This window comes from Cebidichthys violaceus, unplaced genomic scaffold, assembly GCF_023349555.1.
Source record: "Cebidichthys violaceus isolate CVI_PGR_0920_01 unplaced genomic scaffold, fCebVio1.0.p SCAF_2, whole genome shotgun sequence".
Classification (NCBI taxonomy): Eukaryota; Metazoa; Chordata; class Actinopteri; order Perciformes; family Stichaeidae; genus Cebidichthys; species Cebidichthys violaceus.
This window is the reverse complement of record NW_027176372.1, coordinates 23,729,630-23,743,113: the sequence shown is the minus strand read 5'-3', so window position 1 is coordinate 23,743,113 and position 13,484 is coordinate 23,729,630. Positions and strand designations below refer to the sequence as shown.

The 13,484-nt window shown below is 45.1% G+C and overlaps 1 protein-coding gene across 12 annotated transcripts in view; it reads right to left on the bottom strand.

Moving 5' to 3' along the window:
* prom1a (prominin 1a) overlaps window positions 1-13,484 on the bottom strand; it is a 58,960-nt gene that overhangs the window by 32,361 nt on the left and 13,115 nt on the right. For 9 of the 12 annotated variants that reach the window (XM_068715232.1, XM_068715229.1, XM_068715233.1 and 6 more), the window contains exons 2-4: window positions 5,291-5,349; window positions 4,733-4,759; window positions 491-696 (exon numbers count right to left, since the gene is read on the bottom strand). In XM_068715232.1, coding sequence (XP_068571333.1) covers window positions 491-696; window positions 4,733-4,759; window positions 5,291-5,349 — 292 coding nt within the window. The remainder of the gene's footprint in view (window positions 1-490; window positions 697-4,732; window positions 4,760-5,290; window positions 5,350-13,484) is intronic. The other 3 variants (XM_068715234.1, XM_068715237.1, XM_068715242.1) reach the window with 1 other exon arrangement.

Sequence of the window (13,484 nt, the reverse complement as noted above, 5' to 3'; positions counted from 1 at the left end):
GTGTGTGTGTGTGTGTGTGTGTGTGTGTGTGTGTGTGAGTGTGTGAGAATCCCCCTGCAGATTATAATGACCAGTGCTTAGACTGAATAAGTATGAAGGGTGCTGCCACAAAGTATCTACGGTAGGAAATGACTATATATAGCAAACAGCATGGGGGGGGATGGGGAAAGCTGTGTGTGTGTGTGTGTGTGTGTGTGTGTGTGTGTGTGTGTGTGTGTGTGTGTGTGTGTGTGTGTGTGTGTGTGTGTGTGAGAAACAGGATGACCAGAGGTGCATGCATGTCCAGTGTGTTTCTGCCCGAATGTGTGCGCATGAGCACAACACTGTAACTGACAGAGGTGTAGCTGTCGTTTAGTTCCAGTGTGCATGATTGTGCACACACTGTTTGCACCCGAAAATACACACACACGCGTACAAGCTGATACCCTCACGTGTGTGTGTGTGTGTGTGTGTGTGTGTGTGTGTGTGCGTGTGCGTGCGTCATACTCACGTGATGACCAGTGAGGTGGAGAAGAGCAGCGTTCCCAGCAGGCCACGCTGGCAGTCTGCGTTCTTCCTCTGCCGCTGGTGCATCTCGCCGCCGCAGTTGTCACAGCAGCGGCACATGCAGAAGAAGATGCCGATTATCGGCACCAGAACGGCGAACAGCAGGCCGACCGCCGCACATACCAGGAAGCCTATCTCGTAGTAGATGGCCTGTGGTCAGCGGAGGAGGGGGGGAGGGGGATGAGATGAAGAACGAGGGACAGTTTATTCAGGAAACAACATCAGAGGTGGGAAGAGGAGGAGGGAGATGAAACAACAAGAAGGGCAAATGGGATGGAGGGTTTGTAGAGAGGTGAGCGGATGAGTTGGGGGGTGAGGGAGAGAAGAAAGGATAGATTAATAACGGCATAAAGGAGAAGGAGGGAGGACACACACAAGGAGGCAGAGGATAAAAAGGAGCTACAAATCTAAAAATATCAAGTAGGATCCCACCGCTGGAAACGCTCTCTACTCTCTGTCCAAAAGGGATTTGTGGTGAAACAATAGACACACGTTGTGTAACACGACTCACTGCCGGAGAATCCTTTCTTTGTGATTCTTAAATACTACGAGTCAATTCAATGCACGGCTCCTTAACTACGTTATTACACAACGTAGAAGCCGAGACTCTCTTTCTTTAAACCGTCGAGGGCGACGACACGTTTCTCACACGCAGCACCGCTGTGAGCGGGTCGACACTTACAGTGAGCTTAACGTCGCCTTTTTACATAAATATCCAATAAACCGCAATACGCACTGAGAGGGTAGCAACACCTGAAGGATGATGGGGAAATACTCAAAGGAGTCAGAGCCATCCATGTTGCCCTGTGGTGCAGCTTTTCCCACTTTAATGAAGGAGAAAGACGGCATTTCTGATGAGAAACCTGCTTCAATAGGAATAAACTACGAGGCGGCGCCGCTGCTCTGAGGACCTTTAAACCGGAGTCGAGTCTAAAAATCCAGAAACAAAAGAAACAAATCTGTCCTTTGGTGAGATAATTACACCTGTTTGAGTGATGTTCATCTCTTTTTAGTTATTTTATTGCATTGAGTTTTGCTAAAAATAAGGTGCTTGACTCAACCAGTTCCAGTTCATTAAGAAGAAATGATCTGCAACGATGGTGCAAGATAGGATGTTAGTGATAAAATGTTGGACGGAAACCTTACAACTCCAGCTTTACGCCTTATTTTGAAAGTGTCCCATTATGAAGTGAGAGTTCATTTGGTACGCCCAGAGAAAACCAATGCAGTCTGATATAACAGACATGAATCCTACCTCCCATTCAAGACTAGACCAACGATTAGATATATTCATCGTAATCTACAGCCTCCGAACTGATGGTAAAGTAGCATCAACACATGAAGCGTTGCGGTGCACCGTGCAGCCCGTCTGTGACGCCCATCGGCGTCTTGGTCTAAAAATAAGGTCCGGCACAAATAAAACCAACCTGGTCTGAAGTACATGACGCAGTATTTTCCTGCTATTTAAAAGCCTCTTTATTTATATATAACGAGATGTGTTCACAGCTGACGCTCACGCTGCGTGCTTCATGCGGTGAAAGTGATTCCGCTGTTTGAATACTAATGTGACAGGTGCAGACACACCTGGCTTTGAAAGTTAATGAGTGATTTGTTTAATTCATGTTACGCCCCAAAACATGATTAATTAAGAGACTGAATAGAACCTCTTTGCACCGTACTTTGCCCTCAGATTAATGCGCAATTTAACGAGCAAAAGTGGAGGAAGACGCGCTCCAAATTCACCTAGATGTAGTGTGTCCCGAAACGTTGAGTGTCAACTTCCGTATGACAAAAATGCAAGGATGTTCTACTGCAGCCGGTCGCATCTTGCAGTTTGCAAGCCAGCGTACCTTTCTGGACATTTCTATGACAGAGTAGTACGTTCCAGCTCAACGCTCAGAACGTGCAACAAACACGCAGTCTTACTCTCAAAGTAATGAATCGTATGCGGTCGGGAAGTCAGCAGAGAATCTGTCGTGTGATTGTTGTATTAAACCACGTTAGCTTTAGCGAGGTGTAGCTAATAAACTGACTGTACGTTTACCTGTGGGCCTTTAAAGATAAATATAATAGAAATATTCTAGATGACTCGACGCAGTTTCTCTCAGATTTCCCCAGCTATAGAGAGAGAGATGAGATTGCTGCTGTACTTGTGTCCTGTACCACAGTGCTCCCTCTTAATCTGCTCCTATCTGAGCCACACTCAGCACAGGCTTTGGAAATTGGCAAAATTGAATAGAGGATTGGCCCATTCCCACACCGCATGTAAGGCGTCGCAATGATGTTCAGTCGCTTCTCGTTATGAAGGGATCAAAGCCGGGCTGCTGTCGGCGCTCCTGAATGGACGAACCGCTCTCCCGGCTGATTCACACTAATCTTAATCGCCTCCATGAGTCGATGACCCTGCCTCCTCCAGAGACCTGCGGCGTCTCAGCTTTTCAACATGCAGGGTGAAAAGAAGTGGCTTCTGAACTCGTCAGAGACGAGCATTCTTCTCTGGTTCATCCCTAAATCTCTGTGCAGAGTCTCAGGCGGTGGACATAATCCAACCTACGACGGCGTGTGTTTTGCTGAGTGAGGCTCCTGGATGAGCTACGAACATAGTTTAAGAGATGTAGGAAGAAAAAGACCCAACCGGACCCTTTCTGACCCAACAGTTACTGCAAGGAGCTTTCATCTTGTGTCGGTTTTTGGTGGTCTAAAGAAGAATCCAAAGTCCTGAAGATATTGAGAGGCAAAGGAAGAAAGAAGAGAGACACTGTGTGTGTGTGTGTGTGTGTGTGTGTGTGTGTGTGTGTGTGTGTGTGTGTGTGTGTGTGTATGTCAGCCCAGTTGTCGGGGACACGCTTGCATTGTCATTGTGCTTCTGGGCTCTGCTTGTTATTGGGTGAATCTTCACAAAAAAAAAAAAAAAAAGGTCAAAAATGTTTTATTTTTTTTCAGCCGCCCCGCAGCAATGACTATTTTTGGGACTAAAGCTTTGTTGTTGGCAAATACCCAAAAGAAGAAGGTGACCTTCCAGTAAGTCCACAGCGGACGAGGAGCCGGCTTCACGTCTGAAGTGACGATCCGTAAGATGTGAGACCGGCTTCTCTCTGTGGGTCAACAGTGGAGCTGGTTGTGATCCCTCCATTCTGAATGGATCGACGTCGTGGTTCTTTGTGTGTTCAGCGCTTCCTGTTTGTGCCTCTGATCCTGCTGCTTGATAGTGGATTGGATCGGAGGGCCACTCTGGATCCACAAGGGACAGCATCAGGCTGAGTCCTCCATCATGTCTTTTATTAGTTAGCTCAACAGTCTGGACTATTTAAATCCACTGCATTGAGGCTTTTATTTAAACACCGGTGAACCTTCTACAATCAGAGATGATCCTCTGCACTCTACGTATATAATCAAAGTCATGAATCCAGTTCATCTAAAATCCACCGAGTCAACACTAGATGTTGATCTATGAGTGTGTTAAAGTAGTTGATCCGTCCTGACTGACACTAACGTTGGTTGTTTGAGTGTATTTTTGTCATCGTACATCAAGAGGGACCAGAAACCTGATCTCACTGCTGACACGCTGCGATGGGATGCTCATGGTTTGGTTTTGGTTATTATGTGTTTGAAGCTCTGTGCAGAACGAATGCTCTCATGAAGCCGTGGCATCGCTGCGTGTCGGAGGATCCACGCCGCTGTGTCGTAGTAAAAGAAATCTGCCGACATCAGCACACAAAAGATCAAGCGTCTGTGTTGCGAGCTGGATTTCTAAGTCGCTCGTAGGAAACAAAGGAAACCATTTAACAATAAGCATAACGTAGCAGAGTCGAGGCAACGTGTGACAGAATATATTACAAAAGGTGTGTAAAATGTACGGATTTCAGGTTGCTCCTCCAGGAAGCTGAAGATCTAAATCAGGACTCAAGTGAGACACAAGCTACAGTTTTGGTAAAGCTGGTGTTTGTAAGGTGGATGGGATGGAGGGCTGGGTGGGTGGAGGTCAAAGGGCTGCACAACTAATCACAAGGATTCAAATGATAAAGATGTTAAAAATAAATAAAAGAATTAGTAATATGGCAACTAAAGGGTGATGAAGTTAGTGGTTTTAGCTGGGATTGTGCAGCCCTGGTGACTCGGGACAGTGGAGCATGATGAAGTGATGGGGGGGGGGGGTTCACTGTGAAGTCCAGTGTGCAGACGTTACCTGAAGGGTCAGCACTATGTTCTCTGGCTGAGGGAGATCAGATCAGATCAGATGAAGAGGTGCATGCAGAAGACAAAGGCAACGCAGCGTCAAAGAAAGAGCAAAGCCACGGAACAAAAACAGGTGGATGAAACAGAACGACGAACACAAAGAGAACTCAGAGGATTCTGACACGCTTATAACGAAGCGCTGCACACAGACAGAACGTTCTCCATACGAGAGAGGAAGGTGCAGAGAGAACCTTTTGATCTCAGGGTCTCATCAAGGTCGTTTCTGCTGAAATCTAAAGTCTCTTTACATCCACAGGCTGTGAAGAAGACGTAACGGCTTTAACACCGGAGACGAGATGCACTAGTGTCTCAGAGGACATGTAATATATATATATATATATATATATATATATATATATATATATATATATAACTGCTGCTTCCAATCAGAAAAAAACATATTGCAATAACATAAAATAAAAGCATAAAGCAAAACAATCATTTTCTCTCACACACACACACACACACACACACACACACACACACACACACACACACACACGGTTACCTTTTGGTATTCCGTCTGAATGGCTCCGAACTTGTCCTTTGTCAGTTTGACAATCAGATCTGTAACGACACAGAGAGAACACACACGACATAAAACGACCTGCTGTTTTCTTTATGCATCCATAACTGCATTGTATGCATTTATCATATTTTATCCACCCACACATTGTGTAAGAACTGTAACCAGTGTGACTGACACCAGTCTCATGGAGTATCAGCTTGAAAAGGAAGCAGACTTTGGTAAACAACGGCCACCTCGATGAAGCTTATGTCTTTGTTTTACTACCTGATTCACGGTCATGTTTCAGTGAAGAGTCCGTTCAGTCTTTCTCAAGGACTGCTCTCCCACACCGCCTCCTCGTTTCCTACACTAGCCAAGCTTCAGTCGATGGAAGGAACGTTTGATGAGGATATTACTGATAAATATGTCCCGTAGATCTGTCTTTGAGTTGTGGACAAAAGCAGACATTTGAGGACGTCATCTTGGGCTTTGGGAGACACTGATGGACATTTCTTAGACCAAACCACTAATCGATTAATCAAGAAAGTAATCGTCAGATTAATCGATAATAAAAGTAACGTTAGTTTCAGCCGCACGGTGAGTAGACGACGCACTACTGATACATATGTTCTGTTGGTCTCACTCCTTCCTTCAGCATTACAGCTGTGAAGTGTGACGTCCATGCAGTGATCGGTTGTGCAGAAAGTCTTACAGACAGACAGACGGATTCTCCTTCCTGTTTAGTTTGTCGGACTCGTTACGGAAACTTTCCTCAGTCGACAGCGGGGAAAGTGCCGAATACGGTTAATGTGGGAAATTATTGCTGTCGAGCTGAAGCTGCAAGTTGTCATCATTGACAAGATGGTGTCAGGAAGTTCAGAGCCCCACTCTGACAGCGCGGTGCCCCTTCATCCCCATCGCTCCCCTCTGGGTTTAGACCGGGCCGAGTCTGACAGAACTCTCACTTTATTTATTTCTGGCCTGACATCACGTCAGGATCCCGTTGGAGTCGTTGACATTCTGGTTTCTTCTGGATCTCAGCGGAGCTAACAGTGAAACTCTAGTTTCAGAATATGGGATTCTGGATGTAAAAGATGTTTCAGATAGTCGTGAAACTGATCCTGCAAATTAATAATCTTAATCCAAACTTCCAGATGAGAACGAGCAGCTGACGTGGTTCTGGTCACATGATACTGATACTCCGGGCTCATGCTTCACCTCGTTATTACGGCTGTTTAGGATGAGCTCGTCTTTTTAAAGCGTCTCATTGCCTTTATTTAAACATGTATTGATGCAGGATCATTTGACTGAGAGGCATTTAGAGTCTTCTTCACACTCGTGTGATTCAACGCTCGACCTGTCCGGTTCACCCACAGACTGGTTGTTACAGGTGCAGCTCAGGTGCCTTGCTCAAGGGCAGTTTGATAGTTGTTACAGTAAGCAGGTTGAAGGTTGTGATGCACCTTTTTTCCTGCCGGCATTTTCGCACCGAGTTCGTAAAAACACAAATCCAACTTTATACTGTAGGTCAACCTGCAGTCACAGTCTTCTGGGTTAGTTCCTCCAGCAGTCCGTCACTGTCGAGCCGCGAACCGACCCGAGCTTTTAGAGGACAACAAAGCCCAGCTACCGCTTCGTCTCGTTTCGTCTCGTCTCGATGGCCCTTTTGTCTGCGTTACAGAGACGCTTCCTTGTAGGGAAGGTGTTCTGAAGGTGCTGTCCCCACAGGATGCAAACTGTAACGACGGTAAACAAGATCTGTACAACAGTAGGCCTTCAGGCCCAGACAGTGAAGTAATATGTGTCAACGTATGAGAAGCGCTGCTTCAGGTCCGACCTCACTGAAAGGCAGACGTTAAGGAAGAAGGTATAAAGAGGACGATTGAAACACAGAGAGACCGATCCATAGCAAATTACTGTCAGCACTTCAGGGGAATGAAGATCCAGTGGAACAAGTATTCTGGTACGATTTCATTAATTGCTGAACCCTGTCTCACTCTGAATTAAATACATATTGCAAGTGTTGATTACTTTATCGTCAGAATGTCAGAAAATAGAAAATAGAAAGACTGTGAAGTTTTGTTCTAATGCTCCTGTCATGTGACGTTCATAGACCTCGGTAAGAAGAGCAGGGCGGAGAGGATGGCTTCTAGTCAGCTTTTAATCTTCAATATTTAACGCTTATACTGAACATGTTCGTCGACGCAAATTAGTTTTTGCAAACCCAAAACGTCTCTAGTCAACCTCCTCGGAGCGAGAGAGCAAAGGTAAGGCGGCTACAGTCTGAGAACGAACAAACGAACGAACGTCAGATTGATTACCACAGAAACAAATCGACAGGTTTAACTCCACCGAAGAGGCCGTAGGAGAAATATGTGCACCAGCAAAACCCCCAACGTCTGAAGATGTAATAAAAGTAAATGAGCTCGTCCCCGCTGTGATCACGAGGAATAAAAGAAGTGCAGGATGGAGGGATCTACGAGACGGGAGGGAGAAAGAAAGGACAGAGGAAGATCAAACACAGAGGATGAGAGAGGAGGAAACCACGAGAGAGAGAGAGAGAGAGAGAGAGAGAGAGAGAGAGAGAGAGAGAGAGAGAGAGAGAGAGAGAGAGAGAGAGAAGCACCGAGGCGAGAGGGCTGGACCGGATCCAACCTCTGTTTCTAGTGAGAGGCGTCTAATCCTCCACGAAGGAGAAGCTCACTGCTGCTCCTTTCCACCCACGTTAACCCCCCCCCCCCCGCTCTGCTGCCACTCGTCATTTTAAAGGCACATTAACTGTGTTTGTCGGGACGCTGAGGCCTTTAACCCCGCCCTCACCTGTTGTTTGTTGTGATGACGCTATCGCAGTGTCAGAGGTCTGCGCTGCAACAGCGCTCATACAAACGTTCACCAACAGATGTGAACGCGTAGCGGAGGCCGAGCTCCTCTGAGCTCCTCTGAGCCCTGAACCGAATGGAAGCGGAGGATTTTATAGCTGATTTAATGACGCTCCGCACGGAGCTCGAGATGAAGCAGAACCTGGAGAGATGAATCTTTCATCGGTTCTCACGAGAAGGGAGTCGCTGCTCAGAGGAATCCAGCCGGCCTCCGTCTCCGTTTGACTGCCGGGTTTCAAAACAGCAGAGGAAGGAGCTTCCAAGAACACCTGGACCAGAACCTTATTCTCACCACGGTGGCTTCATACGTTGTGCAATTAAAGCTACAGTTGAGTCTCTGGTTTGTGGCGTCGCTTTGAAGCTGGTGCGGTTGTGAACCGGGTCTTCTTAACAGAACATGGGCTCAGCTCACATGTTTATTGAACAGGTTTTGGTCGATCCAGTCCATGTAACCTCCTCTGAGCATTAGCATGGACGTGTCTTCACATAACACACAAACAAATAGCTTCATACGATCGGCCCAGAATGCACTTCACCCCTAACTGATGACATTAGTTCTGCTTTGCTTTCCTCCTATCTGCCAGATAACGACATTATTTTCTATGTACTCATGAAATATGATTTTCCTGTGGTTGGTTCAAACACAGAGGAGGAATGACACCTGCAGTGAGACGACGGCATCGATTTGAGTTTTGCCGATCAAAGCAAAGGCGTGTATTATTTATTTACAGCTGCTGTTTGCTCCTCTGGTTCTTCTGCTTTCTGCAGAGATGAATGAAGAGAAAGAACTCTCTAGAAGTAGCATCAAGTAACGTCTACATTGCTTTAATGAGAGGCTGCTGTCTTTGAGGATACAATTCAAGACAAACAAAACACTTTGAACCCAAGTAAATCAAATTCTGATTACGTTATTTATTCATTTAGGTTGTGAGTGATTCCACTGGGAGCCAGTTTCCACTTTGTTTCAAAGAATCTAAACTTCCACAGAAACGTCTTTGTAAGTTCCAGACAGTTTAGACTGACATGTGACTAAATACACTGCGTTACCTCATCTCACTCCTCCTCAGTCATTTTTATGATCATGAACGTTTAAAGTCTCAGACGCTATGAAACATCTAGTAGATGAGTCGATAAGTCGAATGACAGAAACTCAATTGACGATTATTATAATTGTGCAAAAAGTCTTTTTTACAGCAAACGTGTCGATCATTCTCGAGTTCCAACGTTACAGATGTGATGGTTTTGTAAATGGAACAGATTTTGTAATTTGAACATATTTTGGTCGGACAAAAGAAGCATACTGAAGATGTCATTTTTGGGGAAATTGTTTAGTATTTCCTGTATTTGTAGTATTTCTTTAGACTAAACAATTAACAGATTTATTAACTTTTGTTTGATCAGTGACACAAACGATCGTTATTTGCAACCCCACAAAGATAAAATAGGATTTGGTGAAAGTAATTGACAGCTGCCATGTATTATACTTGCTGTCTACTGGACAATAAGACTTTGTGTTTTAATTTGTTAATTAAAGAGATACAAGAGCACAATCACCACCGCTAACACACTGCCATGTGTGACCGCTAATCCTCCCAGCAGCCCCTCTGGGTGTCCGTGGAGACAAAGGCGATTAATACCGTGGATTACACGCTTTAACAGAAGTCTCCTCCGCCTGAATACAACCAACACACAAACACACACACACATTTACAACAACACACACTATGTAGACTTTAAGAGTTTGGTCAGATGAGCTACAACACAGCTCGTTATCTTTGTGTGTCTTTATATTCGTGTGTGACTGAAAACCGAGTAAAACGATCGTTTGTGTGTTGAGATTATAAAATGAAGCCAAAGCCGCCAAATATTAAGACCTCAGCTCGACTAAAACAGTCTAAAACTGATGAAAATCATATTTGTATCAGAAAACATCTCGTCAAAGTTATCAAAGACTTTGTCGACCTCTCCAGACGTTTGATACCTTTCAGTGTTAACAGAGGACAACTCCTCCACTGACTGTTTCAGTGAGTAGAGACCGATGTGTGTTTGAGTCTCATTATTTGATATAATTCCTGTACAGTGCTTGTTGTCATGACAGTAGTTTGCACAGAGCGGGATGGGGTCGAGGACGTGTGTCCGTCATGAAGCGGTGAGTGAGACCCGCCGGACGTCCTGCGGTCGTTGTTGAAGCAGAGCGGTTGAGACGACTGACCTTTTTGTAAAGGCTGCATGAGCTATTCAGGAATATCACGTATCGCACCGTCCACCAGGAGCCAATAACCTCGTCCCTGTGGGAGATTAAAGCCCTTCTTTTTCTCTTCAGATGAATGTCACACAAAACGGGTCCGATCGACAATGAGGCCCGGAGGGGGGGCTGAGACGAGAGACGAGCACAAAGCACTTTTCCCACTACGGTGCTGAAAAGAAAAACACATTTCCACCGAAGCTCGGCGTTGACCTTTCCCTTCTCTTGTACTTGCTGCGGTCACCACTGTGACTCTGACACCCAGGCGCTCCCTCCTCCGGCCCGTCATGGTGTAAACCTTTGAGTCTGAAGCTCATCTGCGGCGGCTGCTCTCGCTCTGAATCAATTTGGAAAGAAGAAGCTCCTGTGAAATTGCAAAAATGTGTCTTTGTTCGGCCGTGCGTGACGCTCATTCAGATGGCATCTTCATCTCGATGAACCGCCAACGCTGCCGTGTAAAGACAGAGTACCTGCACTGTGACGATATATCACTGCTGTATTTCAGTCTTCACATCTGGTGTGAAGCCTCTTTGTTTTATGATGTCGATATCAGGCAGTTTATAGATACAGTTTAACACATAAAATGAACAAACATTGACGAGGATCCCCTAAAAGAGGCCTCCATAAATACACCGTCACATTCACGACGTGCAGCTTAAAAGACTAAATATCAAAATCAATGCAGCAGAACAAAGGAGAGATTGTTTATTTTATTCCATGCCATTCTTCTTCCCTGTCCAAACAACGGCCAAGCTCTAGTTTATAGTGGTCAATACATCGTTACAACAGGCGTACTGCAGACACTGGATGATGTTGACAGAGAGGACGTCAGAGAGACGTTGTGACTCACAGACTATTAATCCACCGTTGAAGCTGATTTTTTACGTCCTCGCCTATTTTAAGTTGCTCTGCGTGAGAAAAATGTAGAATCTGCAGAAAGTGTAAAAGAGGAAGAGACGGAGGTAAAGACAAATGGCGCACAAGTAACACAAATATAACCTTAAAGAGAAAGAAGTCACTCTCTCAGAAGAGGGAGGACAGAAAGATGGATCGATGCATGGATTTGTAAATAGATGCATAAATGATAGTTATGTGGACAGATTTAAAGATGAACAGATGAAGTTAGAACATGGTTTTCATGTCTGCGCTGTAGTTACTGACGTCAGTGTGGCTGGAACTAAAACGGGGAAGAAATTCCAATCAAGTTGCTCCAGCAGCCGAATCAACAAACCTCTGATATCGGCCCTCTTAAGCCCCGGCGGTTGTCTGTGACACCGTTGCTAACGCGCTTATTACACATATAAATAAATAAGTACGTAAAGGAAGCACTTCCACGCCACAAACACTCCATTCAGCCCTGCTCCGCTTGTAAGGCACAACAAAGCAGACGGACGGTCGGGGATTTATTTTTCATTTTCCTGAGCAGAAGGGACGCTGCGGAGACGCTCCCTCAAACAAGTTATCTGAGGACACGGTGAGGACGGGGGGAGCTTTGTGTTAACGATGAATGAAGCACCGAGGGAACTCTGATGGGCCTCTGAGTGACATCCCCTCATTATGAGTAATAATGCACGGCATTTTCATATAAATACATTTATTTACAGCTGATGTAATCAATATGTTTGTGTTATAAATGGATCAAATGACTACATGTATGAGATCTCTACAGTTTCGCCGTCTTTCGGCTCGTTGTTTTGCTCCCGTCAACGTTGTTTCCAGATACAGAGGTTAGCGACTCGCTGGTGAACAGAGTGGAACATTCAGCCGCTAAGGAGCCAGATATTCCCCTCGGGAGGTTGGGAGAGCAAAAACAAAGTTAAGGGAGAGTGAATATGAAGTTAGGTCTGTTGGGCGGACAATAAAAACAAGCCTAGATGATGCTGAAGTTGCTCTGTGTCTCCTGGATGTGTGTGTGGGCGACTGTTGACTAACAAGTTCCACTTATCCACTCATCTTTTGTGTTTGCAGCTTCTTTCTGCAGCCCCTCAAGTCACCAAAACACCATTAAATGCAGATGTGATCCTCACTCTTTAGTGAGTGTGGAGTGTGTTCACTTTATTCAACAGAAGTCAGCCAGCTCTTCTTAAACACAAGCAGCAGCACCGGTTTGTTTTGGAGTAAACGGAGTATTAACCAAGCAGGAGAGAAGAACGGTGCACCAGTGAGGGAAACTTAGACTTAAATTTGAATATGAATGAAAAGAGAAGTCGGGCGGCGTACCACTTCCGCTCTTTGGCAGCATTCAGAGCTCTGCGACCAAATTGAATATGTGTAATTAAACAGAAGACTTCAGCTTTAACGGCTGCATATGTCACGGCGGCGCGGTGTGCCTTTCGACACCTTCTGGAGGTGTCATGGCCGCCTCAGGCTGCGATCAGACGCCAGGCTTCTCTCCATGTCGAGCAGCAGAAGGAGCCGAAACCGTGCCGGGGATATTTCGTCTTCCTTGTTGCTATGCAACCAAAAAGTTTTTCAGTATTTTTAGATAATGGCTTTTTTTGTTGTTGTTGTTGTTGTGTTTTCTAGAAAAGTCTTTACTCGAGTGAAACAAATGGAGACAAACAAGACAGATGGAGAGATGAGACGTATGCAGTTAAAGTCCTCATTATTCACTTAATACACTAAATCTACAAGACAACACATGCAGACTAAACGTCAGAACAGCTTCACCTCTGTGTGAGTGATGAAGAGGTTACTATCGTCTCATAGACACTTCATCATCCTCTGCTTTATGGTGTGTTTGACTCTACATGGACCATCATGTACTAAATGAACATCATGCTGTATTGAAGAAGACTGTAAACTAGAGATTGAGACCATAAACTCATGTTTACAATGTTTACTGAGGGAATAAATCAAGAGAGAAGTAGAGTCATTTTAGACTAGACTTCTATACAACCAGAGGGGAGAGAGAGAGAGAGAGAGAGAGAGAGAGAGAGATAGATAGATAGATAGATAGATACTTTATTCATCCACAGCGGGAAATTTGTTTGTAGCATTAGAGCGAATGTAAGATTAAGACGTTGGCTTCTCTCTTCATAAGTGGAGCTTGCAGCCTGCTGTGTCCACA